The sequence below is a fragment of the Ochotona princeps genome, chromosome 9, assembly GCF_030435755.1.
Source record: "Ochotona princeps isolate mOchPri1 chromosome 9, mOchPri1.hap1, whole genome shotgun sequence".
Classification (NCBI taxonomy): domain Eukaryota; kingdom Metazoa; phylum Chordata; class Mammalia; order Lagomorpha; family Ochotonidae; genus Ochotona; species Ochotona princeps.
Window position 1 is genome coordinate 52,277,007 of NC_080840.1, and position 26,713 is coordinate 52,303,719.

Genomic DNA, 26,713 nt, shown 5'->3' on the forward strand with positions numbered 1-26,713 from the left:
AACCACAGCTGGCTTCTCCCTTTACAGAGAAGCAATCTGAGAATCAGAAGGGCATGCACCTTACCCGAAGCCACACAGAAGCCAAGTCGTCTGCCTCCAGTCCAGGGCTCTGATGTACCCCCAGGCATTCATTCACTTGGAATAGGGGTACTTGTTGTACAGATGGATTACAGGGCAGGACATGCCAGAGAGAAAGAATTTGTCAGAGAGCATGAGAGCTGGCCCAGACAATGTGTAAGATTAACACCCGTTCAGCACATTCAGTTCCACATACAAGGAAGCAAGTGCAGCACACACAAAGGTGGATGCCAGAAGAAAAACTGGAATAGCGAAGTGCTTCCTTCAGAGAGAACAGATTCCTTCTGGTCTGTATGTTTCTTGGAATGGCCCAGGGAAGAGTTGAGATTCCTGTCTTTCTGGGGCCTGTGCCCAGTGGAAGTGGCTTGGTTTGCATCACATGGTCCTAGAAAGTCAGCTCATCTGTAAGTTTGCCGGACGAGGTCCACGCCAGGGCTTCCTGTCTGTGACACCTTGCAGGCTGCCAGGCACTTGGGTTCTACAAGGTGACGGTCCTGGATCAGGCCCTCATCCTGCACCTCTTCATCCAGTATCTGCTACCATTTTCACAGCTGTGAACCAGATTACAGCCGTGGAGTGTGAACTGCCTCACTGCAGCCAAGGATTCAAAATACTCTGCCAGGCAAAGACACAAGGAAACACAATTATTGCTGGTGACAACCTTCAAAAGAAAAGGAAACAAACCAATGCTGGTTTTCAAGATCATTCTCTTTTTTGCTTTTTCCAAGCACACAGAACAACTGCATGTTGTTGCTTTGCAAGTCATGGCCTTTACTGAAAAGGCAGACCCCTGTCCTCCAGACCTGGGAGAGCAAGCATTTCTGTGTTTTGAAGCCATCTGGTTTGTGTTGCGTTCTTGCAGGAATCCCATGCCCCTGTCAGATCCTCTCTCATGTTGGAGCAAGAAGCAAGTGGGAGTTTTCAACAGGTGCCACCAGAGAGGTTGGCTTTAATTTTCTCCTGCTGATCCTGCTTTGTCTCCCATGGCCTCTTCGTTCCCATTTATTCAGTATTTTCTGTACCAACCTCTGGGCCTTCTACATGCACATCTGTGGTCTCCTCCTCCAGGCAGTTGTCTGGGGTTATAATCTCAGATGTTACCATGGATCTGAGCAACTAGGCTGGGCATGAACAGGGAGTCATTTCAGACTAGCATGTGTGTCTGCATTTAAATAAATCATCCAACGGGAGGCCCAGGAAGATCTGGCTGAGACCCATCATTTGGGGGAACTTTCCATGTGTCCCAAGAGGAAGGGAATGGTTCTGTCTCGGCATTCCCTGGCAGCACTGTTTCCTGTTGGCAGGCATTTGTTTCCTGATTTTTTTTTGTTGTTCTTTGCTACCCGAATTTCTCAGGAGTCTTCTGCCTTGACCCAGCTGACCAGGGGATGGATCTGAGATCCCAGAGTTTCAACAGTTGCTCCACAGTTTCTCATTGAAGAAAACGCTTCAGAACAGAATTAGGAAATTTCTTTTACTCTTTTTGAAGAATTTAAAAAAGACTTCGTCTTTAGTTAACTCATTGTCATTGCATGCCATTTATAGGGTACAGCATGATTTTCAATGCATGTCCAGTGTATTGTGCAATGATCAAAATCTATTTTGAAATATGATAGTTTAAATCCCCCAACTGAGTAGCTCTTTGACCCCATGGCAAAAGCCCAGTTTCAGAAGAACACAGCCATAGGGCGGTGCCATGGTCTGCAGTCAGTCAGCCCCACCCTACTGTTTCTGGTGAGTTTTTGTAGGCAGTTCTGCTACTCTCAGGTGGCTGAGGGAGAGAAGCAGGGCGGGTCGCGGGTAAGAATCAGGGTGATTTGAGGTGAATAGTATTTTCAAGTTTTAAACAAGTCCTGCTTAGGGTTTCTCTCATTTTGAACACCAGAGGGCGACACACTCACATTGAATAGCGGGATACGTGGCTTTAGGACTGAAATCCTGGGAAGCAGTGACTTAAAACACAAATGTTGAGAGCCTTGGGAAAGCACCCGGTCATTCACTGCTGAGGTGGTCCCGTGCTGGTCAGTTCTGAGAGCTCTAGACTGTTCCACGGAGGAACTGGCTTGCTCAGGGAGCCAGCTTGTTCTTTCTAGGGCTAGTCTTTGGAAGCAAATTCTTTGAAGTTGTTCCACTTAGGGTCTGGAGGACAGGCCTGGTCCTAACACAAGTCAGGCGTCTCCAACAAGTGATGTCTCCAAGGAGTAGTTGACTGGGAGGCTTGAGAGACTGTGGAGATCCTGCTGCTATTGCCATGACAGTGGTAGGATTGCAGGCACAGGGCCATGTGGACCCTCCGTGGGTCTGGTCTTAGAACAGCTGCTGCTGGAGCCTTCTGGTAGTTTCTCATTGATTGGGTGGGCATTCATGGCTTTTGGAGCCAGACAGAAAGCTTCACAAGGTGTCCAGAAGATTCTGGAAGGCATAGGAGCAGAGCCTTTGAAGAGGCATGGGTGGTCTGGCAGCATGGTGAGGCTGAGGGAAGGGGTGTCAGGGCTGCGAGGTGGGGGTGGGTGTAGACAGCACCAACATCGGGGCCCATCTGATGCTGCATGTCTAGATCCTAGGATGGAGGTGCGCAACTGCAGACTAAGCTGTGCTACATTACACTGCCCATTCGTGTGAGAGAGAAAGAGAGAGCTCGCCACCTGCTGGTTCATTCCACAAAGGGCTATAATGCTGTAGCTGGGCCAGCAGCTTCTTCTGGAACACTTCATGTGGGTGCAAGAGCCAAAAGACTTGGGTCACCCTCCTCTGCTATTCCCAGACACGTTAGTAGGAAGCTGGATCAGAAGTGACACATCTGGGACACCACCCAGAGCCCACATAGGACACCCAGCACCATAGGTGTGATGTTAGCCACTATGCTACAATTACATGGCCTCAAATAGTAGACATGACTGATGGAGCACTCAGGAAATAGCCAGGTGTAAAATGAATGCATTGACTAATATCAAGAGGGGATCTTTAGGATTTCCCTCGTTTCTAAATGCGTGCCTGTTAGCTGGATTGGTAAGTCTTCAAAAAGCTTGTGGAAAGTGTATTACATTATAAAAAATTATGAATTTTTTAAAAAATTGCATCAAAGTAATCTTTTCAGTTCCACTTTTGAAGAACTTTTTAAATTATCTTCATTTATCTTCAAGCCAATCCTATTACCACCATTAAACAAGTAAGACTGAACATAATTTTAGTTTCTTCTTATGTCTGTTTTTTAATTTATTATTTTATGATACAGTCCCATAGGCTCTGAGATTTTCCTTTTCCCCTCCCCTCCCCCTAATGATTTAACCTATGTCATTACAATAGCATAGTTCTTCATAAACAATCATAAGCCCATCATTCTATTCTATCCTGCCTGACTTTGTAGGTATCTTAACTTGGCTGTGTCACTACACTCATATGGAAATTTGCAGAAACCTCCTTGTTTGTTTTGGGAACTCTATTGAAAAGGACTTTGCCCTCAGCAGCAAGAACTTGTCTTGTTTTTGTCTTCTGGTTTTTGTACGTGACTAACATAAGAGACACCTTGGGCTACTGTGAACTGGGAACAGCTAGTGGTCAAAGCACAGATCAAGGGTTCATTTACAGACATTTTGACAAATAAACACATCTGTTGAGCCTGAAGCCTCTTTGGTTTATTACAGCAGCTGCTTAGTGAAAATGAGTGAATGTGATGTTTGGATTTCACACATGTGAAATATAGATTGTGTTTCCTAGCAGAGAATAAGTCTCTGTCAATATTTTTTCAGTAACATAGTTCTCAGATTTACAGCTTTACTTAACCAAATAAATACTGTCCTTGACACTAGAATTGCAAGTTGGACCTCATTAGTGAACATGCTTACTGCTAGTTACCTGTTTAAAAGTCATTACTGCAATTATTTTCCTGCTTTTTAACAGCTATGTCATCTGACGCAGTCACAGATTGTCTCATGAAGAAACACAGTGGGTAACAGCCCATAGAATCGTGAGCCAAAGCAAAGCTCTGGGATGCTTTAGAGTTTCAGTATGGAACCAGCCAGCCTGCTTCCAAAGCTTGAGTCTACCCCAAGTGGCTGGTGACGGTGGGCATTTTATTTCTCATCTTCAATCTTATATTCCTCCCTTACAAAAGAAGGAGCTAAAAATACCACCCCCCCTTTTTTAAAATTTCATTTTGTGACACAGTTTCATAGGCTCTGGGATTCCCCCAACCCCTCCCCATGTCCTCCCCCCCCCCATGGAGGATTCCTCCGCCTTGTTGCAGTATTACAGTTCGAATCCAGTCATGATTCCTTCATTGCAAGCATGTACCATGCATAGATAGAGTCCAGCATCTTGTTGTCCAGATAAATTCAACAGTTTCTTGGGGAGACCATCTGTGGTCTGAAAGCAGAGCTGGAAGGATATCATCCCCTCCAATAAAAAGCCACAACATAACCTCAACAACAACTTACAACATTATGGAAAAAACACCCTCTTTTAAAAACTTTTTAAAAGCACCCACTTTGTACTTTTTAGGACTTAGTCTAGCTAAAGTGTCTATTACCATCATTATCTGCATCACCATCATTGCCATCACTATCCTCCATCATCACCACCACTAGAATTATCTCCTGTCATCAGCACCTCACCACCACCACCACAGCCATCACTTCCATCACCACTACCACTGACATCCCCAACAACTCCACTACCACGACTAATATCAGCATCTCTTAACCTCTGATGATACCTAGTGCAGTGCTTTACACTGTGTGACATTATAGGAGCAGTTCTATTTGTAGTGTAACTTATTACAGATTCTCAGTGAAATCCACCAGATACGCATTCCAAATTCCTACAAGATCAGTACTTCCAGTAAACTCTGTCCCAGTGTCAGGGGACAAACAGAGTGGCTTCTGAACAACTGCCCAAACCACAATCCTAGAAAATATTATATGTGTACTAGTTCCTAAACAATTCTTGATACATTGGACTAGATATCTTGTGAATATATGGGAGATAACAAGTGCTTGTATTCATTATGGTTTTATAGAGGGGATACTGGCTTGATAAATGACGTGTTGAAAGTCTGAGAATCAGGAATGTTGTTTTTGGATACTCCTTGAGTTAAACTATGCAAAACCAATTTTTATTTTGTGTTTAATCACATGGATGCCATTATCTTCAGGAGATATTTTCTTAGGAAATGCAAGCAATGGAAAATTCCTCCAGAGAGCTGCCTGATCAGCAGGTGTTTTCCACATTACTGAAACTGAAGAGCTCTCTGCTGTCAGCTCTCTTGGCCTCTTCAGAACCACTCAGAGAGCCATAACAAATGCCCAAGTCAGCCCCATGCTGCAAGATTCTGCTGTGCGGTAATCTGGGTGGGCCCCTGGCATCAGAAAATTTTAAAAATCTTTCTAAGTGTTTCCAGAGGGTTTCAGTTTAACTTAGGCTTCTCTATCCCTATGCTTTCCATATATATTTGTAGATGTCAGCACATTAAGATTTCGTCCTTTTTTGTACTTTCTTTTTCGAAAGGACATTTTTAACTTTGGAAAATTATGACACATAATTGGAATTGATCTTCTGAAACACATAAACACGTTTCAGCCAAGAATTTCCAAGATACCACTGGGGTGTTAACACATGATATTTTCATTTTACATAAACAGAATAATCATCTGAATTTTTCCATTCTACATTCATGGAACATAATATTTTTTCTAAGATTTATTATTATTGGAAAGCCAAATATACCGAGAGGAGGAGAGACAGAGAGGAAGATCTCCCATCCTATGTTTCACTCCCCAAGTGAGCCGCAACGGGCCGGTGCGTGCTGATCCGATGCCGGGAACCAGGAACCTCTTCCGGGTCTCCCACGCGGGTGCAGGGTTCCAATGCATTGGGCCGTCTTCGACTGCCCTCCCAGGCCACAAGCAGGGAGCTGGATGGGAAGTGGAACTGCCGGGATTAGAACCGGCGCCCACATGGGATCCCGGGCGCGTTCAAGGCGAGGACTTTAGCCGCTAGACCACGCTGCCGGGCCCGGAACATAATATTTTTAAGAAACTTTTAAAATGCTTTTTGTGGGGGTAAAAAGAGCCTCACCCACTGGTTGAAATGCCCAAGATGGCCAAATTTGGGCCAATGCCAAAGCTGGGAGCCTGGAATTCACTCTATCTGAACAGGAACTCAGTCCCCCATGAGTGACAGGAACTCCTCCCTTTGAGCCATCACTGCTGCTTCCCAAGACCTGCAACAGCAAGTCTCCAGAGTCAGGAGCAGGAGGCAAAGGTGAAGCTAGACACGTCTGTGTGAGACACAGGGGCCCTGGCTGTGAACCTAACCAGCCAGTCAAATGCTAGTGAACATTCAAAACAGTGCATCTTGATTTAATGATGTATCTCTTTGAAACTTACAAAGTGATGACATGAATTCCATATATAATAATAATGACATAGTATACAGAGGTAATAAAAAGCAATAGCAATGATGGCAGTTATAATGTTTTTATCATTTTGAGTGGCCTTTGGATTAAGATTCATGACTGGTATCAGATGTCCTTACATATTGCACGTTCAAAATGAGCAGTGTTTGTTTGAACTTGCTCTGAGATGTGAAGTTCACATGGAAGACTCTGAGGCAGCCTGTAAACGTTTATGGAAAATAAAATATGCTTATTTTGGTGCAAACATTTTGGAAATCCATGCATGCACGTGCATACTCTAATGCTTGCATGTCTAATTGTTTTGGTTGTTGAATTTCAAATAGTTTATCTGGTGTCTGCTGCAGATTCTACGCTAACATATTAGCCATTTCTTAAAATAAACAAGACCCTAATAGTTGAGAGAGGTTTAATTGGTCCCTACAGGACTTTATAAATTGCACATACAAGGAAAATCAGCATGTATCATACACCTTCCACCAACACAGTTCTCTTTCCTATTTCTACTTCCTGGAAAGGGCTTTTTGGTGCAGTCTTGGAAGATCTAAGTTCTCTTGAAAAATGAATGATTCACTTGGTAACATTTTTACGATATACTTAGTGATCTTTGCAACAAAAGATTGCTTATATGCTCATCAAGGATTATTTACTTTTACAAACATCATTTGAAATTCACCCCTCAGAGAAACCTTCACCTGGCTAAGTGGTACAGAGTGCCATTGGTCTCTGAGTGTAACTTTTAATGTTCTACCAGAAGTCATATACGTATAGGTACAAAATGACATCTGTCTTTGTATGGTTTTGAACGCAGTAACTGGCTACCGTACATGGGCAAATCCATGCATTATAAAGGTTTTGTAGCCTGGGGACTCAAGGTCAAGGGTCTGCAGCTGGAGAGAGGAAGGTGTCGAGCTCAAAGGCTGTGCAGAGCATGACGTGGTGCAAGGGTCCAGGCCAGCAGCAGAGCCAAACTGCCTTTTCAACTAGATGTACAAATGTGATGAATTTAAAGTCTGTTTATTCTGGTGCAAAAACAATTTTGAAAGCCATGCATAGTTTTTCCTAATACACTTTTCCATGTATTATGAATGATATTTTTGGCACCAAAATGAACTCGATGATTTCATTTTTCCATAAACTGAAGCGCTCTGTTAGCTCCTGCAAGCACCCCTCTCATTTAGCCCTTTGTAGACCTCTGCTGAGTGGTCAGGGGAGCTTTCTGTTATCTTCCTCTGCTCACCGATTCCATGATCTTCAAGCTTCACTCGTAACTCTCACTGCGCTTAACCTGAGTGGCCGAGGGCTGACTCTTGGGTGTCTTTCTTGGACGACTGTAGCTTTGCAACCCACAAACCCCGGGCCTGTATTGACCTTTATTTATCAGTTTATTAGTGACACTTAATCCAGTGCCTGGATCCAATCTATGATCAAGTGGTGAAGGCACAGACGACTAAGAAGCTGTGCTTTTCTCTCTGAAATGCACAATTTCACTCCCAGTTTTGATTTCAGTGAATGGTTTCTGTAATCCGCCCCCTCAAAATAGCAGATTAAGGAGAGAATGTTTGTACAAAATAATGGACTTAAAATATTTATTAAACTTAGTTGAAACAAATTAATTTTTAAAAAGTAAGCTCACCATATTAACACAGCAGTTATTTCATTCCCTGAAAGAAAACTGTCCTTAAGCTGACATGATGCTGGATCTTGGATATTTTGTTCTAAGTCCTAGTGGGTTCCCCCTCGCCCTTTCAGAATTTCTTTGCATTTTGATAGGCCATTTTCTAAACTCTGGACATCAAAATCTGAGAAACAGGTTTTTATTTCTGTGTATGTAAAAAAGCAACGCCCTCTAGAGGCGAAGTGCTTTAAAATATTCACACAATTCCCAGGATTTTACCCTCACACTGAGTAAGCAGCACACAAACTTCACCTTCAGCCTGGACAGACAGACCCCCATCGTGCCAAACCCCATTGCATCTGGCTGATTTACAACTTTCACCATTTTCCAGGGCTATTGATTTATTTATTTGAGACAGAGAGAAGACTTCCACCCACAGGCTCACTACCCAAATGCCTGCAAGGGACTGCCATCGAAGTTGAAAGATAAGAAGTCAATCCGGGTCTCTGATGTGGCTGGTAGAAACACAGATTTCTGGGACATCATTGGTTGCCTCCCAGTGGACACATGAGCAGAAAGCAGGAATTAGGAGTCCAGATTCCAACAAACCCACTCTGATGTGAGGTGAAAGCATCTTAAACTATGCCACATGCAATCCCCAGCTCACAGACTCTTACTTAAAATCACAGGAGTTGTTGGCATTTGTGATTCTTTTATTGTATGTGTGAGTTTGAACATCATTTTCATAAGGGAGCCCTTAATTATTCTTATGCCCACAACTGTGATTCACTGCTTCTTAACTAAGATTAGGGTAAAATGTGCAATTATAAAAACAGTTGAGTTGACACAATGAGCAATTAACCATTCACCCTTACTAATGTTGCATAATCTTCCCAGTAATTTAAAATTGATTGATAAGCACTTGTCTGCGATCAAAAAGGAAACAAAATCTGAAAGAATTCACTTTGCATGTCAGGAGATTAGCATAAGAAGGCACTTCAAAAATTCATGGAAGATGCATATTTTTTAAATTAAATGTGAGTTTCAATTTTTTTTACTTCAAAATAAACATCTTTTGATGAACCTTTTGAGTATCAGTTCTCTTTTTATTTTTATTTATTTGAAAGGCAGAGAAAAACAGACATAGTGACACACAGAGTTCCCATCCAGCAATTCACGCCCCAAATGCTCTTGTTGGCCCTTGGGCAGAGACCAAAGCTGGCTTCAGCAGTGAGAATCCCATCACTGAGCCATCATCCCTGGCTACCTTGGTTTGCATTAATGGGAAACTGGGCTCAGGAGTTGGATTTCCGACCCCAACCCAGGCATTCTGGTGAGAGCTATGAGCATCATAACTGCTAGGCCAAACACCCACTCCCTAGTCATATTTCCTCAGTCTTAAGTGCTGGTGGAAACAGTGGAGCCCAGTCTGTAGTACTGTTTGGCTGAGCCACACAGCAGCTGACGAGGGCCCAGGGATGAATGCGATCTATATTTTGTTATCACTCGATACCTTGTAATTGCACACTTTATGGTCATGCATGTTTTATTCTCTCGTTGCGTTTTCCAGGGGCGTAACCAATTGGCTGATAGAGTAACAAACGAAGAGTAACCTGACTCCATTGACCCACTCAGCTCTGCGTAGGAACATGGGAAGTAGCAGCAGTTGGCTTTGAAACAGGGGAATAAGTATGGAATAGCTCTTTTCATTGTTGCCTTCTTTTATTTCTTTGCACGTCTATTTCCAGACCAGTTGAAAACAGCAGGTTGCTCCTGTTTGAAAACACAGAATTGGAGTTATCGGAGCAGGTGCTCTAAGTGACTGGTCATATTTCTGAGTGGCTCCATCTTCAGATTGCTGACTATGTAAGTACTGGTGCGTAAGAGACATTTGTTTTCAAATTACAAACACATAATTATGCTGGGGGGAACCATGACTCTGAACACAGGATTGGCATTTGGGATGTATTCAGCATTAAGCTATACATTATTTGGATTATGTGGGTTTGCACCAATAAATAGATTTCTCTGGAAGAATCATAGAAGTAGCAAAATGGTAGACTGTGTTGGTTTCCCCAGGGAAGCCACTGAAAGCATTTTGCTGTGTTTAATTATCAAACCGCCCTTACTTACACATTCATTTTCTTACTTGTGAAAGATCTGGTCCAGAAAGGTATAGTTTAATTTTTTTCACCTTTCAAAGCTTACATAATAGACACAGAAAGGAAAATTTCATTTCAGCATGAAAATGTAGAAGAGTCCTTCTGAGACCCATGGAATTGAAACTTTTTTTGTTTTCTTAATTTTAAGTCAATGTCCCATTTTCATTGGAGAACTGTATCTTCTTTCAGTTAAATGAAACAGGTGAACAGGATGTGGCTGGCAGGGCTTTTACATTAGTCAATACAATTAGACTAGTCTTGGCATTATAATACAACTAGAAAGTCATTTTAAGTTTCACAAACTAAGTATCATGGATAGATAATAAACATAAAATTAATTATTTTGCATGACTTGATTCTGCTTCACACCCAGTTGAATGGTGCATAGATAAGAAATTATGGATAAATAATAAAAAAGATTCAAATTTTAAGAACATGAGAATTCAAAAGGCTATGGAAAAATAATTCATAAAAATTGTATATGCTTTATCCAGTTAGTTAAAGCTATTTAAGAAGAGCTTTTAGAGGACATTTTGGCTACTATTGTATAGTTTGTAATATCTTCAGGGATGATCATATTCTTGCTGTCACACATTAAGGATTTCTGTGTATTTATCTGAAATTAACTTTTGTCTAAATCAATGAAGAGTCTGAATTCTAGCCTATAAAAGACAAAATTATGAAAATATTTCAAAAGCTTTTTGGAAAATGAAACTATACAGTGCAAAAAATTCCAGTTTTATAATAATATGCATTTTCTCATGAACTTGTTGAAGACCCCTCATGTTGTTTTGCTGCTCTATGCGCAAAGCAACCTTGTCTTTTTGATTCTTTGTGTTTTGATAAGTCGGCCAATTACTAAACGCATTAATCAACTATTGATCCACTATTTTTCTTGTGTTCCAATATAATACAACTGTTTTTTAATAAACCCCTTAGCTGACAGATGTTATCTGCGTAACAAGAAGTCTTCTATATGAAAGCAAAAAAAGATGAAGCAGACAATAAACTCTCTATAAATACCATCCATTCTAATTAGTCTCTCCACACCATAAAACAAGTCAGCTGCTAGATTTTATTCAGCAGGGGTAGATCAGAATGTGACTAAATTTGTAAATGAAGCAATGACTTTAAAGCGTACATGAACCGAAGGAAAAGTTAGTTACTGTGCCTCCACTGATGTGCATTCCTATGGATAGAACTGCCTGAGAAATGGAATCTGCCCTCCTTGGTTTCCATTGGAAAGAAGGCTGTGAAGAGGAATAATGGTCTGGGGCAAGGAGAGTCTGTCTGATGCTGCAGCCTGTGTTCACACTGGTGCTCCAGATAAAGACCCTTGGCAAGCTGTCTCCAGCATTACTCTCTGGCTCGGGGGTCACACCTGACTGAGCCCATTTCATGAGGATCCCTCACAGCCAGGGACCAGACACAGTGTAATGTCACATTGGTTTAGTGTTACCACTACTCCAAGTTCCTGTGAGAATTAAATGAGGCAGTGGTTGTGAAAATTATGTTTAAACTGTAAATAACCTATGAATATTAAGTATTGTTTGATGTGGCACACTAGCAGGAATGTGGACTTTAAAATCTAATATATCTGAATTCAGGATTCATTTATGTTATAAACATTAGACTCAATTTTCTCATCTATCCAATGGGTATGCTTCTTCCCACTTGATGGCTACCAGCCAGTTCTAAAAGCTTCAGAAGGTGGCACTGAACATCACATCATGAACATTTCAGTCAGTACAGTAAAGGGCTATCTGACAGCCCTGTGTGCTCAAGTGCTTGATTTGGGCAGATCCAAGAGAATATGGCCATTGCTAAACGCCAGGCTCCCTTGAGCTGTGAAGACCCTGGAGGGCTTTTAGTTATTTTATAAAATGAAATAAGTGGCTCTCCTGGAATGAAGTTACTTGTGTCAACATGACCAGTCTGTGTCAACCTCAGGGGCACATTTCGAGGAAAGACAAGTCATCAGAATGTCAAAGTGCTCATCTGCTATCAGATGTAATTGTCATAATTATGGGCCAGTGCAAAGAGCTCAATCCACCATGTGACAAGTATGTTTTCTTTCTCATGGCAGACCTATGTAAATTGTCAAATAACAATCAGAAGGTGGCATGATGAGCATGGAGTTAGATGAGTCAAATAAACGTTTAACATCATTGGCTGAAATTGTTAGGTGGATTTCTCTCAACAGGAACCAATCACCTGGCCAAAATAGACTTGAATCATTTGACTCTTTCCCCTCAGTAGTACCTGGCTGGGTAAATCAGCATTTACCTCTGTGTTTTTTTTTATCTTCACATCCATGTCTGATTATTCTTCCCATCAACTGGTGTAAAAAGAACTTGGTGGGACCATGTTTATGGCACAATAGGTTAAGCTACTACCTGCACAGTAGCATCTCATATACTCCACTTCTGATCAAGTTCCTTATTAATGTGCTGGGGAAAGCAGCAGAAGATGACCATAGTACTTTTTTTAAGATTTTATTTATTTTTATTGGAAAGGCAGATATATATAGAGAAGAGACAAAGAGGAAGATTTTCTGTCTGTTGATTCATTCTCCAAGCGGTCGCAATGGCCAGAGCTGAACCAATCTGAAGCCAGGAACCAGAATCTTCTTCCAGGCCTCCCATGCAGGTGCATGGTCCCAAGGCCTTGGGCCATCCTCAACTGCTTTCCCAGGCCACAGGCAGGGAGCTGGATGAGAAGCAGGGCTGCCAGCATTAGAACCAGTACCTGTATGGGATCCTGATGTGTGCAAAGTGAGGACCTTAGCCACTAAGCTACTGTGCCGGACCCTGGCCAAGTGTTTTTGTGGGGCTCTTGTCACCCACATGGGAGATCCAGAAGGAGTTTCAGGCTCTCCAGTTTCCACCTTGACTAGCCCTGGCCATTGCCGCCATTTAGGGAGTGAATCAGTGAGTGGAGGATCTCTCTCTCAACCTCTCTCCGTCTCTGTGTTGTTCTGCCTGTCAAATACATCTTAAAAAAAAAAAAAGAAAAAGAAAATCAATGGTTCTATCAGATTTTTCAGGCCTAGAAGCCATTATACTTTCAGATGACTTTAAGATAAAATAGCTCTTCATTTATCCATAGCCACCAACCTCCAGGTTTATTTCTCCAAAAATGGTGTTGGCTTTCTTAACTCCTGAACTCTTAGAGGTCCCTCTCTGATCCTCCCACCAAGTACTGGCTCACAGGATTAAGTCATATGGCACTTTGCAAGTTATCTTTCTGGCACATGGAGGGTGCTCAGTAAATGTTAATTTCCTGTTCCCCTTCCTTTCTGTGCAATGTAACAGATATTAAGACTAATATGAACCATAACCCTTGCCTATGCTCCTGAGATTATAGATATTAACACAAAGTAGGGTTGCAGCCCTTAAGAAGTTCAGAGCATGTTCGTGGAGAGAGACATATAAGTGAGCAATGTTTGGGTGACCATTATAATAATAATTTCTAGCCTCCTGAGCTGTGGGGATAAATGTGGCCTCATTGCTATTCCCGCTGCGGTGCTGGTGGATCCCATATGCACACGCACAGGGCTGCAGCCTGAGCCAAGGCCTCCCGCAGAGGGGCAGGCACCAAGAGAGACATGCAGAGGACCTTGGAGGTCACACTTTGTCCTCATTGTCTCAATTAGCATTTTCTCCACCACCTGTGTTTTATTTGAATTATTGGTATTTTCTCATTCTGACCTAAGGTTTATGCAAAACAACTCGAAGTCTCTCTCTGCAGCCTGATCTTGCCCTTCCTGCCTCTTGCTGGTCGTACCTCTTTCCTATATTGACATTCAAGAGCTCCTAGTGACCCCAAGTACTTTGGAACATTCCCAGAGAACATCACAAACGCTTTCAGGAATGACTCGGGGCTTCCACAGTGGACGTTCTCCTAAGAGGCTGGGGGTAGGCAGGCTGCAGCGTTCACTGACGGCTCTTCTGCATCATCTTCCTCCCTTTTCTCAGCAGAAAAACGGAGGCCTAGTTCAACCTGGGTGCCACCCCTCCCTACAGTGGCTATCAAGGTCCTGCTTGACCTCTATCCTTTCCTCTTCTCTGTGCTTAAGCACCAGCTCGATTATCAGCTTCCACTTCTGTATCTCATTTTAGTCCTCCAACAGTCTTCAGCCTGGGTTTGAATAAATCGCTGACTTCCCTATGTTGTTATTCTCTGTGTAGCAGATCATCTTCAGTATCCTGTATTAGTAAGAGCAAGATCCAAGTGGAAAGAAATCAAACATCGTCCGGCAGCAGGATGCTCACAGCTGTGGAAATGATGCATGCCTGTGCTTTGTTCACATTGGTTGGTTGGTTGTTGACTCACAGAAGCCGTGACATCTCTTATTCATGAGATGGATGGTGGAGACTAACTATATTACCCCCTCCAGTTACAATTGCCTATTTCAATGCTGATTAGATAGAAAAATTGATAAAACAAAATCGACTATTTGCTAAACTTCTATTTCTTCTTAATTTGCTTGAATAATTTTTCCCACATTTTTCCCATGGATTTATAACTGCTCTTCTCATCTGTACTATCAACGTTCAAATAATACATCTGAGCTTTTTGGTTTGAAGACTCTTGTTATACCACTGATATTTTCCCAAGGTATTCTTTCCCAACATTGCCACAATTTTATATTTTATAGGCTCCATATTAAAAAAGCCCTAGGAAAGGATTTGAACTGATCTGGTGTAGGTCATATATCCATTCCTGTCCTACTCAACAGACAATGTGAGCCTGATGCAAATCTTAGGAAAAACATAAGTTGCTGAGAAATACATGTAATTTCTAGAAAAATGGCAGCTAATCAGCTAATAGGAAACTATCTACTATGTTGATCTCTGGCCAGAATATTAAAAAAGACATTTGTTTAGTTGGCCTCACTGGCCTCTAACTCTATATTCTGTAGTCCTAGGATTTGAAACATTAGCTTGATACATTTATTCATTTATTATCTAAATGAGCAAAACATATATATATTTGTGGCATGCAGCCTGCTGTCTTGATAATTATGTGAAAGTACTTCAAATGTTTGTGGACAGGAGGGCCTTATAGGGCGGTGGGTTAAGTCACTGCTTGGAATGCCACATTCCATATCAGTGCATGAGTTCGAGCCCTAGTTACTTCCCTTCTCAGGTCACTTCCTGCTTATGTATTCTGGTAAGCAGCCAATGATGGCTCAAGTGCTTGCACCTTGAACCCCTATCACCCATATGGGAGACCTGGCTGTGCTCTCTCTGCCTTTGAAGGAGGTTTTAAAATTAACATTTTTAAGTTTGTGGAAAATTGAATTATAAGATTATTTTGGTGCAAATCCACCCCAACATTTTCCATGAATTTTCTGAAGCCCCTTCATTTATCTGTTACATGAATGAATATCTACTGAATGAATGAATTGATGCACTGATGGACTCCAGGGTGGAATCCATATCTATTATGAACAGAACTGCAATGAACACAGGGTTACAGATACCTCTTGGACAAGTTAGTCTCATTTCCTTTGGGAGATATACACTTGTAATGGGATTTGCTGATGCTCTCTTAGCAATCAGTGACTGCAGAGATCTTCCTATCCAACCAAATCTTGAAATCCCAATCACAGGAACTAGCAAATCCGATTTGTGCACAGCACGTTGTTGTGGTGTGACTGGTACAGAAGCCTGTGCTAGTCCCCCTTGCTGGGAGCCAGCAGGTGGCTGTGCAGGAGGAACAGCAGCACTCTAAAGATTGGGCAGGTGGGGGCAGTAGCAGAACAGAGGGGACAGGAAGGAAGGAAGCAGAATGTCAGTTCTCCTGGACATTCCACCTTCAATTATGAATTGTCAGCAAGGCTACGCTTAGGAGACAGGGCTTGGCTGCAGGATTGGGATACAGGGATGAATACCACAGACTCAAGCCTGAAATTTAGCTCACTCTACAGAGAAATCTGTGCAACAAGAAAAAAGTGCAATAGTATACTGAGCAGCCAATCGTCAGTATGGATGTCTGTCTGGGTTTGTGTTGTGGTGGGTAACGTCAGGCTTTGTTCTCTACTTGTTTTTGTGTGAACCAGATTTTAGATTGGAACTCCATGACCTCCAGGGGTCACACTTTTATGCGAAAATACTCTGGAATGTGTAGTGTAGCCACACCACGAGTGCAAGTCCGAGTCCTTGAGCAGTTATACCCTCAGCTAGGTCAGCTCTGTCCTCAGAGCCTAGGCAATTGCAGGATTTTTACATGGTGTCTAACTTGCTTGAAAGCTGCTTTCCTTTTCTTCACTTAAGAAGAAGGTGGGGCTGGTTTTGCAGTGTTGGTGGTAAAACCACTGCCTGAAATATTGGTATCCTATTTGGGTGTCAGTTCATGTCCTGGCTGCTCCATTTCTGAACCAACTCCCTGTTAATGGCCAGGAAAAAGTAGTGAATGATGGTCCAATCGTTTAGGCCCCTGCATCCTTGTGTGAGACCTGGATAAAACTCCTGGCTCCTGATTTCAGCCTGGACCAGCCTTGGCCATTGCGGTAATCTGGAGAGTGAATCAGCGGTTGGAAGATCTCTTTCTGTCTCTCCTTCTCTCTCTCTATAACTCTGTCAAATAAATAAATAAATATTTTTTTAAAAAAAGCTATGGCAAGGCTGCCTTGTGATACAGCAGGTTAAACTGCCTTTTGTAGCACCAGCACCCTATCATAAGCTCAAGTCCTGATTACTCTGTTTCTGATTCAGCTCCCTGTTAACATGCCCAGGAAAGCAAAGGAAAATTATTCAATTGGCTGGGGTCCTTGCCTCTCTTGTAAGAAGACCGGTATGGGTCTCTGGATTTCTGCCTTGGTCCAAGAGCAGCCCTGTCCATTGAGGCCAGTTGGGCAGTACTAATAGATATATTTCTTTCTTTGTGTCTGTTCTCATCTCTGTCATCTGTCACTCCACCTTTCAAAGAAAGGAATAAATTATTTTTAAAAAGGGGGAAGGGATTGAAAATTTTGAGATGTTTGACATTATTCTTTTAATTTTTCTATTCTTTCTCTATTTAGAGAAAGAGACAAAAAGAAAAAGAGACAGAAATAGAAAGCCCACCTAAGGTGGTAGTGGGCCAGGCAAAGTCAGGAACTGAGAGCACAAGTCAGGGCTCTCACACAGGTGGTAGGGACCCAACTACACGGACCATCATCTCTACCCACCAAGATTCAATTGGCAAGAAGCCGTAATCAGGAACAAGGATTGAACCTGGGCACTTCAAAATAGCATATAGGTTTCTTAATTGCGACGACAAACAACTGCCTCTTCTCTGCTTGACTGAAACCCCTTACGACTAGCAGCCCTCACTTTGGGACCTCCAGGGTCTCTAATCCATCAGACAACATCCTGTGGCCTCCACCCTTGAGGTGTTGATATGATCGTTAGCAACCAGAGCCAGTACCTACTTCAACTGCATCTTTTTGCCCCCAGAATGTATATCCCAGCTCTTCTTCTGCCACTTGTTGTCACCAAGGATTCCTTGTGCTATAAATGAGTGTCTCCAAGACCCTGACACGCAAGTATTCAGCCATGTGTTCACTCATACAGTAGCTGCTATTTCAGGAGACCCAAAACTAAGACATGGACAACGGTATTTGTAACTTCTAGTTAGAGGAGTTGGTGAAGTAGTTGGTTTTTTAATATTTAAAAAAGATTTTTAACTAACACATGCAAACTGATGATGGCCTCCATCAGAACTAACTTGAAAAGTATTCCACTGCGTAGGTGTTCCACATCTCTATACCTTCATCGTGACTGGTCACTTAGGTTGTTTCAACTCTTGCCTACTGTTCACAGTGCTACAGTAAACCTGGCTATGCATGTCTCTTCAGCAGACTGATTTCTTCTAGGATTTGAAGGAGTTCCATTTTTAAGTTTTTGAGGAACTTCCATACTAATTTTAATTCCCACTGATAGTATGAAAGGGTCCCCCTTCTCCTCGGCATGTTTCCAAGGACTTGTTATCTTTTGTCTTGTTGACAGCAGCTAATCTAGCTGGAATGAGCTGATATCTTACCACAAATTAAAAACCACAGTAAGATATCAGCTCATTCTCCTTCATGTTTGGGGGCTAAAAATAAAACTCACTCTGAATATAGAATGCTGATTAGTACAGGCTGGGAGGAGTGGGATAAATAGTAGGTGTTTGGATTTAAAAAGGGGGAAAGCTGGGTCTAGTTCACTAATTGTGACAAATATGTTACACTAAGAGGAGATAATCATTATAGGAGGAGCTGGGTATGGTTTACAGATTGTGACAAATATAGAAATACTAATGTAATATGCTAACAGTAGGGAAACTGCATGTGATGTATATGAAACCTCTTTTTATACTTCACAATTTTGATTTTATAAATTCAAAACTATTTTGATATGAAGTATGAAGAAAGAATAAAAGTAGTGACCTCTTCCTTTGAACTTACTATACCTTGGATGTACAATATGTATTATTTCTAAATCATTGAGGTATCTTTCTGAGATGGGCTTTATTATGCTGCCATTCCAGGCTCCTTGGGACCTGGGATAGCCCAGCTTATCCTAGGTCCATCAGAGGATGAGGAACCAGCTCATCCTGGTTCCAACACAGTGCAAGGAACCATCTCAGATGCAGAACCTCTAGGAGCATGGATGTTGGCAGGGGTGGCGGAGAGGATATGCTTCTAGGATCCTACTGGTGCTGCAAAGCTCTAACCTAGACCTCGAATACAATCAGGACTGTTTTCCTTGATATTTTTAAATAGCTTTTTAAAAATACTCTTATCCTTTCACAATGATCCTTTCCATTGCCAACTACATTTGGAAGAAATACCAAAAATGGTATCCCCCATCACAGCAAAGGCCGGCATTTGCCTGATCTGGGAAAACGGTGTCTCATCTGCTCTGAGTCAGGCCATGTTTGCCTCTATTTAATGGTGTGGACAAAACTGTGTTCCATTTGCATGGCTGCCTGTTTTCTGACACACTGGATCTAAGTTCCACTTTTGCATTGCTTAATTCCTTCTCCCTGTCTTCTGAAATTGGCATGCAAATTGTTGTTGTACAAGGATCTGTCTCCCCACTGGAGAGGCTGAGATATGATGTGTGTAACCCTCACAGCATTTTCCCCCATTGGTTCTAGAGCCTGACAAAATGGCGTGCGATACACCTTACCAACGGCAGCGGACTGTGTCAACAACTGGAGAAACTCTGTATGAAATTCTTGGTCTGCATAAGGGAGCATCACATGAAGAAATTAAGAAAACTTACAGGTACAGTGAGGGTTCAAGAATGACCTTTCTTATGCTACTAGTGGTAACTTTCCTGATTGTCGAGGGACTCCAGGGAAATATGTAAGCTTCTTGCCAACATCAGGTTATCTGAATTTTGAACTCCATGTTCCTTGTTGTATAAACATAGATAAACAGGAATTAACAGACACGACTTTGAGATTATGAAAGAACTATCTGATGATAATGTTGTGTAATATGAAAGAGCAGTCTGTATTCCAGGGCTGGTGTTATTGAGGGGAGAGAGAGAAAAAGAGAAAAGCAACCACAACCCATATGGCATAACATTCTTCAGTCTCCTGGAAGCGTGTTTCTTTTTCTTTTTTTCAAATATAAGGGAGTTTGGGCCTGTTGCGATGGCTAAATCCTCCCCTTGCAAGCACCGGCGTTCCATTTGGGCGCTGGTTCGTGTTCTGGCTGCTCCACTTCCCATCCATCTCCCTGCTTGTGCCTGGAAAAGCAGCGGAGGATAGTTTGCCAAAGCCTTAGGACCTGCACCCATGTTGGGAGACCCAGACGAAACTCCTGGCTCCTGGCTTCTGATAGGCTCAGCACCAGGCATTGTGGTCATTTGGGGTGTGAACTAACAGATGGTAGATCCTTCTCTCTGTCTCCTTCTCTTTGTTAATCTGATCTGCCATTGATATTTAAATCAATCAATCAATCATTCAATCAATTGATTGTATGACTGATGGAGCTGGCACTGCAAGTGGCAGTTTTACCTGCTGTCTTCAGCACCAGCACCAATAAATACATTTTCAACAAAAAAATTTTTGTCTTTCATAACTGATCTAGTTCCAAGGTACCCATAGCCATTTTTGGAAATATTTGAAATATGCTTTTATTTAAGGTTTCAAGGAATAAAAAATATCTTATTGAAGAAAACTTACAAATTACCAGAAAGAAAACATCTATCCATAATTATATATCTAGTAATGATTATCATTGATACTTTGTTTCCTTCTAGTCTTTTTCTGTCTAAATAGGACTTTAAAATCCGTCATTTCAAAATAAGCCCTATTATAAAAATTTGATGTTATTACATCTTCTAATGTCTCAATGGCTATAACCCTATGGCCAGTCTGTATTTTATTTAATCACATTATGAACCATTATTTAACAAAGAAGTTTTAAAAACTCTTTTCCTAAACTTAATATTATTGTCCTCAAATGATGATACACATTTCCAATTATTTCCTTATTATAGGATAAAGAAGCTATGCCTTGATAGGGAAAAATGAACCAAAACATAAAAAATAGTTTCAGATTTTAGTCGGTTAGCTCCTGATTTGGTCTTGAAAAATTTTTTTAAATGCATGGCAGTTAAAACATTTCAAGCATGCAAGCGTGTTCACTTTACATATGGCTTTTGTTTTACTTGCCATGATTTGAAAATCCTTCTTGGTTACAATGTTATAAAAATATTAACTGCCATCTTTTCTAGTAAATTTATGATTTTTAAAGTTTCTACAAAATCTTTGATACAATGGGTTTTATGTTGGCAAATAGCATGAAATATCACTTCAGATTTACTCTTTTCCTCAAATCACACAGCCAGTCTTTACTTGAGTCACCATGTTTGTCTTCTGATGGGAAGGTCTTTGGCCTTGGAACCCACACGGTGCAGCAATGTAGGTTTATGTACCTTTATAACCTGAAATACTTTGAAGATACAGGTGCTGAAGAATAAATCACAGTAGTCCAAACAGCCATTTGGATTCAAACAGTTCTGTAAAATGATGGAGTCTGAGTAAAGATAATATCCATCTCCTAGCTTACATTTCAGTTAAGGTGCTAGAGAGACTAAAGTCTTCGCTATTTGATTTTACCATAGAGTTACATAGAGTGTGCCTGTGGGCTGCCCAGCATCTGCTGGTGGAAGTCTTTGGCTGAAAGTAACTAAACTGGACTCTTACAGCTTCAGGTCAAGTCATTGTGCTTGGGGCTTGGAGTAGCAATCAAATTAATTACATTATAAGCTTAATAAACATAAAAATGCTTCCAAAACCGAGGGGGTAAAGTCATATTCAACCACTTTGTCACTCTTTTACTTTACAAATGTGACTTTTAATTGCCTTTATTAATTTTGGAAGCTAAAATTTCAGGTCATATCTTAATTAAGGCATTAATTATGCTGAGTTGTTTGCAACTTTAATAATTACAACATAAAATCTTTTCATGTAATCAGTGTTGTGCTCTTAATTTTGTTTTAATGTCACACAAATATTATTTTTTCAGCTGATTAGGGTACTTGTATGCTGCCAATAGCATCTATTTCTATCTAAATTACACATTTGTATTCTGCAAATTATTCAAAATGTATGAGCAAGCTGGAAATCCACTGAGGATATGATTTTTATATTCAGGGATCTGGATGAAGGCAGTGACACTATATGAAGTTAAAACTCAGCGAATTTAATAAAATTACCAGCTGTTGAACCTCTCTGATGCTTGACCTTTTTGGCATCTTTAATTGTGATCTTGAAAGCAAATTTGAGGTAAAGGTTTCTTTCTTTCTTTTATACTTATTTTCACTTTGGAATAGATAATATTTTTGCTTGGTTAAAATGAGAGCATACAAGCAGACATGGTTCCCCCTGAAAAGGCTTCTTTTTGCCTCTCGTTGTCTGGATCAGTCCCCACTCCCATCCCACCAGAGGAAACACTTTGGTTAGTTCTTTGTGTTCTCTTCTAAAGGCACCTGGTTGAGTGAGATGGTATAACATGTCTCCACCATCCCTCCCTGCTAAACATGACGAAAAGCCCTAGGAATGACACAACAACCACGAGAGAATTCCGAAATGTAGGAAGAGGAAAGCGAACTGATGAGAGCCCAGGGCATCTTTAGACCTCCCCTCTCCCTCAGCAAAATGGAATTCAGGCAGTGCACTTCCAACACTGAATCAGCAAACGGCTTCCAGGTAGTTTTACTCTTTTTCCAAATTGAACAGCAGTTCCGTGGGTTTTTTTGTTGTTGTTGTTGTTCACTAGGTTTTTTTTTTTTTTTTTTACGATTTATTTATTTGAAAGGCAGAATTGCAGAGAGAGAAAAATCTTTTATCTGCTAGTTCACTCCTCAAATGGCTGCAGCAGCCAGGGCTGGGCCAGGCAGATTCCAGGAACCAGGAGCTTCTTTTAGTTCTCCAACAAGGGTGCAGAGGTTCAAGTATTTGGGTCATCTTTCACTGCTTTCCCAAGTACATCAGTAGAGAACTGGAACCAAAGTGGACAAGCCAGGACTTGAACTGATGTTCCTATGGGAAGTTGGCATTGTAGATGGCATCCTGATCAGGAGTTCTACCAACAACACTAGACAATCTCCATAGAAACCAAAGGAAACCAGAGAAAGTCGGCTTAAGCATAACTGGAGAGTGGCACTCTTCCAGCAGCCTGAGACCTGCCTCTCCCAACTAGAGAACCCACTTGAGAGAGGCCTTGAGTCATGGGAGTTCTACCCCAAGCACCCAGCTCAGGAAGTGGGTTTTGTCATGAACTGGAAACTGGCTGTCATGTAAAGGTGCCCTGCCTAAGGATCTCCTTTAAATGCCTTACTACCACCCTAAGGACCAATGAGAGCCTGGGAGGCAGGAGACAAAGCAAAACCACACCAAAAAACACTAAAATAGCTCTGAAAAGTAAGACATTGGCACCAAGCACAAAAGTAGGTGAGGACCTGCATGCTAAGTCTACACAGGATGACTCTTAGATAAAAATAAATAGAACCAAGAATCTAGGGACGTAAAAGCCAAATTATCCAGATAAACCAAGCACACTCATCATATGAAGAACCAACCTGAATAAGAAAGGCAATCATCAGACTTCCATATGGAAATGAGTTAGAATGACCTGACCACATTTCCAAAGTAGCCATAATGAAAAAAGACACAAAGAACTTAAAACAGAGTAGATACCAGAGAACAGAATCAGTGAAGTTAGAGGGAGATCAACATAATTTACACATTTTAAAAAACAGAAATAAATTTGAAAATGGGGTCTCAGGAGCCATGGAACATTAATAAGTGATCCGGGGGAAGCACTGTAATATAGCATATGAAGCCATTGCCCACTGAGCTGGTATCCCAAATAGGCACTGGTGTGGACCAAATAATCACCTCAGATTCCTCTCCCTGCTAATGTGCCTGGAAAGGCCATGAAAGATGGCCCAACTGATTGGGCCCCTGCACCTATGTGTGAGACTCCATTGAAGCTTCTGGCTTCAGCCTGACCTAGCCCTGACTGTTGTGGCCATTAGGAAAATGAATTACTGCATGGAAGATTCTCTCTCTCTCTCCTCTCTCCTCTCTGTTTTTCAAATCTTCTAATAAATAAATTACCCAAAATTTGCAGCATTAGAGTCATCTATGAAACTTAAGTATTCAATGAAATAATGGTAGGAATTTTCTCAAAATTAGGAAAATATATAAAATTATATATTTAAAAGCACTGTGAACCCTAATAGGATAACCTTGAGGAAATTCCCTTTAACATATAACATATCACATTAAACTTCTAAAAATAAAATACAAATTAAAAATCTTGAAAACAGCCAGAGAGAAACTCCATGTTGCCTATAGGGGAACACCAGGTTAAAAGGCAGCATATTTCTTACCTGAAGCAGTAGAGGTCAGAAGGAACTGTCTAACATTGTTCAAACATTGAAAGACAAGAATTGCTACCCTAAAATCTTGTATCCGATAAAACTGTATTTCAAAAATTAAGGGAAAATAAAGATATTCTCAGATAAAGTACATCTAAAAGAATCTGTTGCTAGCAGGTCTATTTTAAAAGAATGGCTAAAGGAAATTTTGCAAAAGAAAGAACATGATGAGCAAAATAATAAAATCACTAAGAAGAAAGGGAAAAAAAGGAAGTAGAAATATGTATAAATGTCAAAGATGAATCCTTCCCCTTATTAGTTTCCTAAGTTATACATGACTATTGATCCAAAATTATCATACCACCTGATACTCAAGACAATGATAGCTTAAAAGTGGGATGACAAGGGAATTAAATGGGAGTGAGGTTTCCGTAATTCACGGCAATCAACAGGTTGTGTTAAGTCTCGTCTGTCTCTCTTGTTCTAATCTTTCTACCCCAACACAACCAAACCACCAAGAAAACAATATACATACAAAACAATACACTCCAAAATACTAGAAATAAGCTGTCATGCAATCCTAAAACTGCTCCAGATAGCCTACAGAAGCTAAAAGAAGAAAAATGGAGACGTGAGCTACAAAGAAAGCAAGCAGAAAGTAAAAAAATAGGTCTAAATCCTGATGTCATAATGGGCAAGCATGTATGTACATGATCCAAATATAGATGCTGTATTTATTATACCTCTTCTCATACAAACCATGATGTAGTGTGGTTTATATCGTCTCCAAAATATATATGGTGAAGAAATGATAAGTTCCTTCAAAGATCCCAGATTATTTTGTTATAACTATTTAGTATTTTGTTGCATAGTTGTCACATGTGGTTTTAAGATTTATTTATTTTTATCAGAAAGGCAGATTTACACAGAGAGAAGGATAGACAGGGAGTCAGAGATCTTCCACCTGCTGGTTCATTCCTCGAAATGGCTGCAGCAATGGCTGCAGCGGCCATAGATGGGCCCAACCGAAGCCAACAGGCTTCCAAGGACTTGGGCCATCTTTTGCTGCTTTCCCAACATACTAGCAGGGAGCTGGATCAGAAGTGGAGTAGCCAGGACACAAATTCTATAGGACACTGGTAGCACAGACGGAGGCCTGACCTACTAAGCTGTGACATAGGACCCAGTGTCTCATTGTTCAACCAGTTTCTTGCTGATAGATAATTTAGGCTGTATTTTAAACCAGATTCTTAAAGAAATCTCCAGATAACAGAAAGAAAGATAGAAGTAATTGAGAGAACTCTACCTTGGTTCCTCTTCACTTTCCAGTTTTTATATATCCCAATCCCAAACTCCCTGAGCCAGAATATGATAGATCCAGTTGAGTCAGATGTTCATCCACATGTACCTAACTCTGATTAGAGGTCTAGAATCACAATTCCCAGTTACCACTTAACAACGGTGTGAGACCTGCATCATTGGAAAAGAATAGAGGTAATGTACTCTAAAGGGAGAAAAAAGTTGGGAAGGAAAAAATCACCTCCAAGTCTTTATTCCTTTAGAAAACTATCATAAATAGCTGACTCAAAGATCTGTCTTAGCACTCCTTCTGTGTCTATTTATAAATCTCTGTTACAGAGTCATCCTATAAATAAAGCATCTTTTCTTACATTGTCTAAAACTCAACCATACTTCACCAGGCAGCTGATAAATCGGAGCACCCAGTTACCTCAGCTGGGAAAGCTGACAGGAGAGAAAGGTTTCATGGTGTCAGTCCATCAGGTACTGAAGCTCTCGTCTCACCAAGATTTTAGAAAGACAAATGAGATCTTCTTTTTTTTCAAGTTATGTGGAAAAAATGTAGTGAAAGTACCAGGAGCTACTGGATTGAATAAATATACTCTCATTGTTGCAAGTCTAAAATTATCCTGTATTTGATGCTACTATTCAAAAACCATTTATGCAGCCTAAGGTGAAACTGTGGTTCATATAAAAAAATGACATGTCACAGTAAAATTCATGGTGTAAATCTCACCCAAGCTCTTCACTAATGAACAAATCTGTCTTTAGCACTGGGAAGCACAGTCATGCCAAGGAGCTCAAAGCCTAAGGCTCATTTACACAATTTCCTCATTGCTGGGTGATGTCACTTAATCCTACCTGTGTTTGCATGAGAAGAGTAAATATATATATATTATCTTCCCACTGCCTAAAAGCTTTATCCTCCCCTGTCATGTTCACTAGAAGATACTCATTTGAGTTAATATTTTATAATTCTGCTGTGCCTATAATGGCCAAGAACCTACCATATTTCATACGTTTGCTTTAATTTTACACTGGCATGTTTTGTTCTGCCTCCTAATTCAGATCTCTCTCAGCCTCCAAGAATTTTTTGAGTTAGAAGGCTAGTGAAGAAAGAGAGCAGGAAACTAGGTGGAGGATTCCACCATGAGGGGAGGGCAGGGGGAGAGATTGGGGGAACACCAGAGCCTATGAAACTATGTCATAAAATGAAACAAACAAACAAAAAAAGAGCAGGAGAGGATACTGGTGACGCGTTGGATAA

General features: G+C 41.1%; 1 protein-coding gene across 9 annotated transcripts in view; it reads left to right on the forward strand.

The window, feature by feature from the left end:
• DNAJC5B (DnaJ heat shock protein family (Hsp40) member C5 beta) overlaps window positions 1-26,713 on the forward strand; it is a 65,215-nt gene that overhangs the window by 8,921 nt on the left and 29,581 nt on the right. For 2 of the 9 annotated variants that reach the window (XR_009246082.1, XM_058668683.1), the window contains exons 2-3: window positions 9,679-9,974; window positions 19,403-19,532. Coding sequence is in view for 1 of the 9 variants with exons in the window: in XM_058668683.1 (XP_058524666.1) it covers window positions 19,414-19,532 (119 nt within the window). In the remaining 8 variants the exon portion in view is untranslated. Of the gene's footprint in view, window positions 1-9,678; window positions 9,985-12,356; window positions 12,541-14,955; window positions 15,067-19,402; window positions 19,533-26,713 lie in introns of those variants that run through there. The other 7 variants (XR_009246085.1, XR_009246084.1, XR_009246087.1 and 4 more) reach the window with 6 other exon arrangements.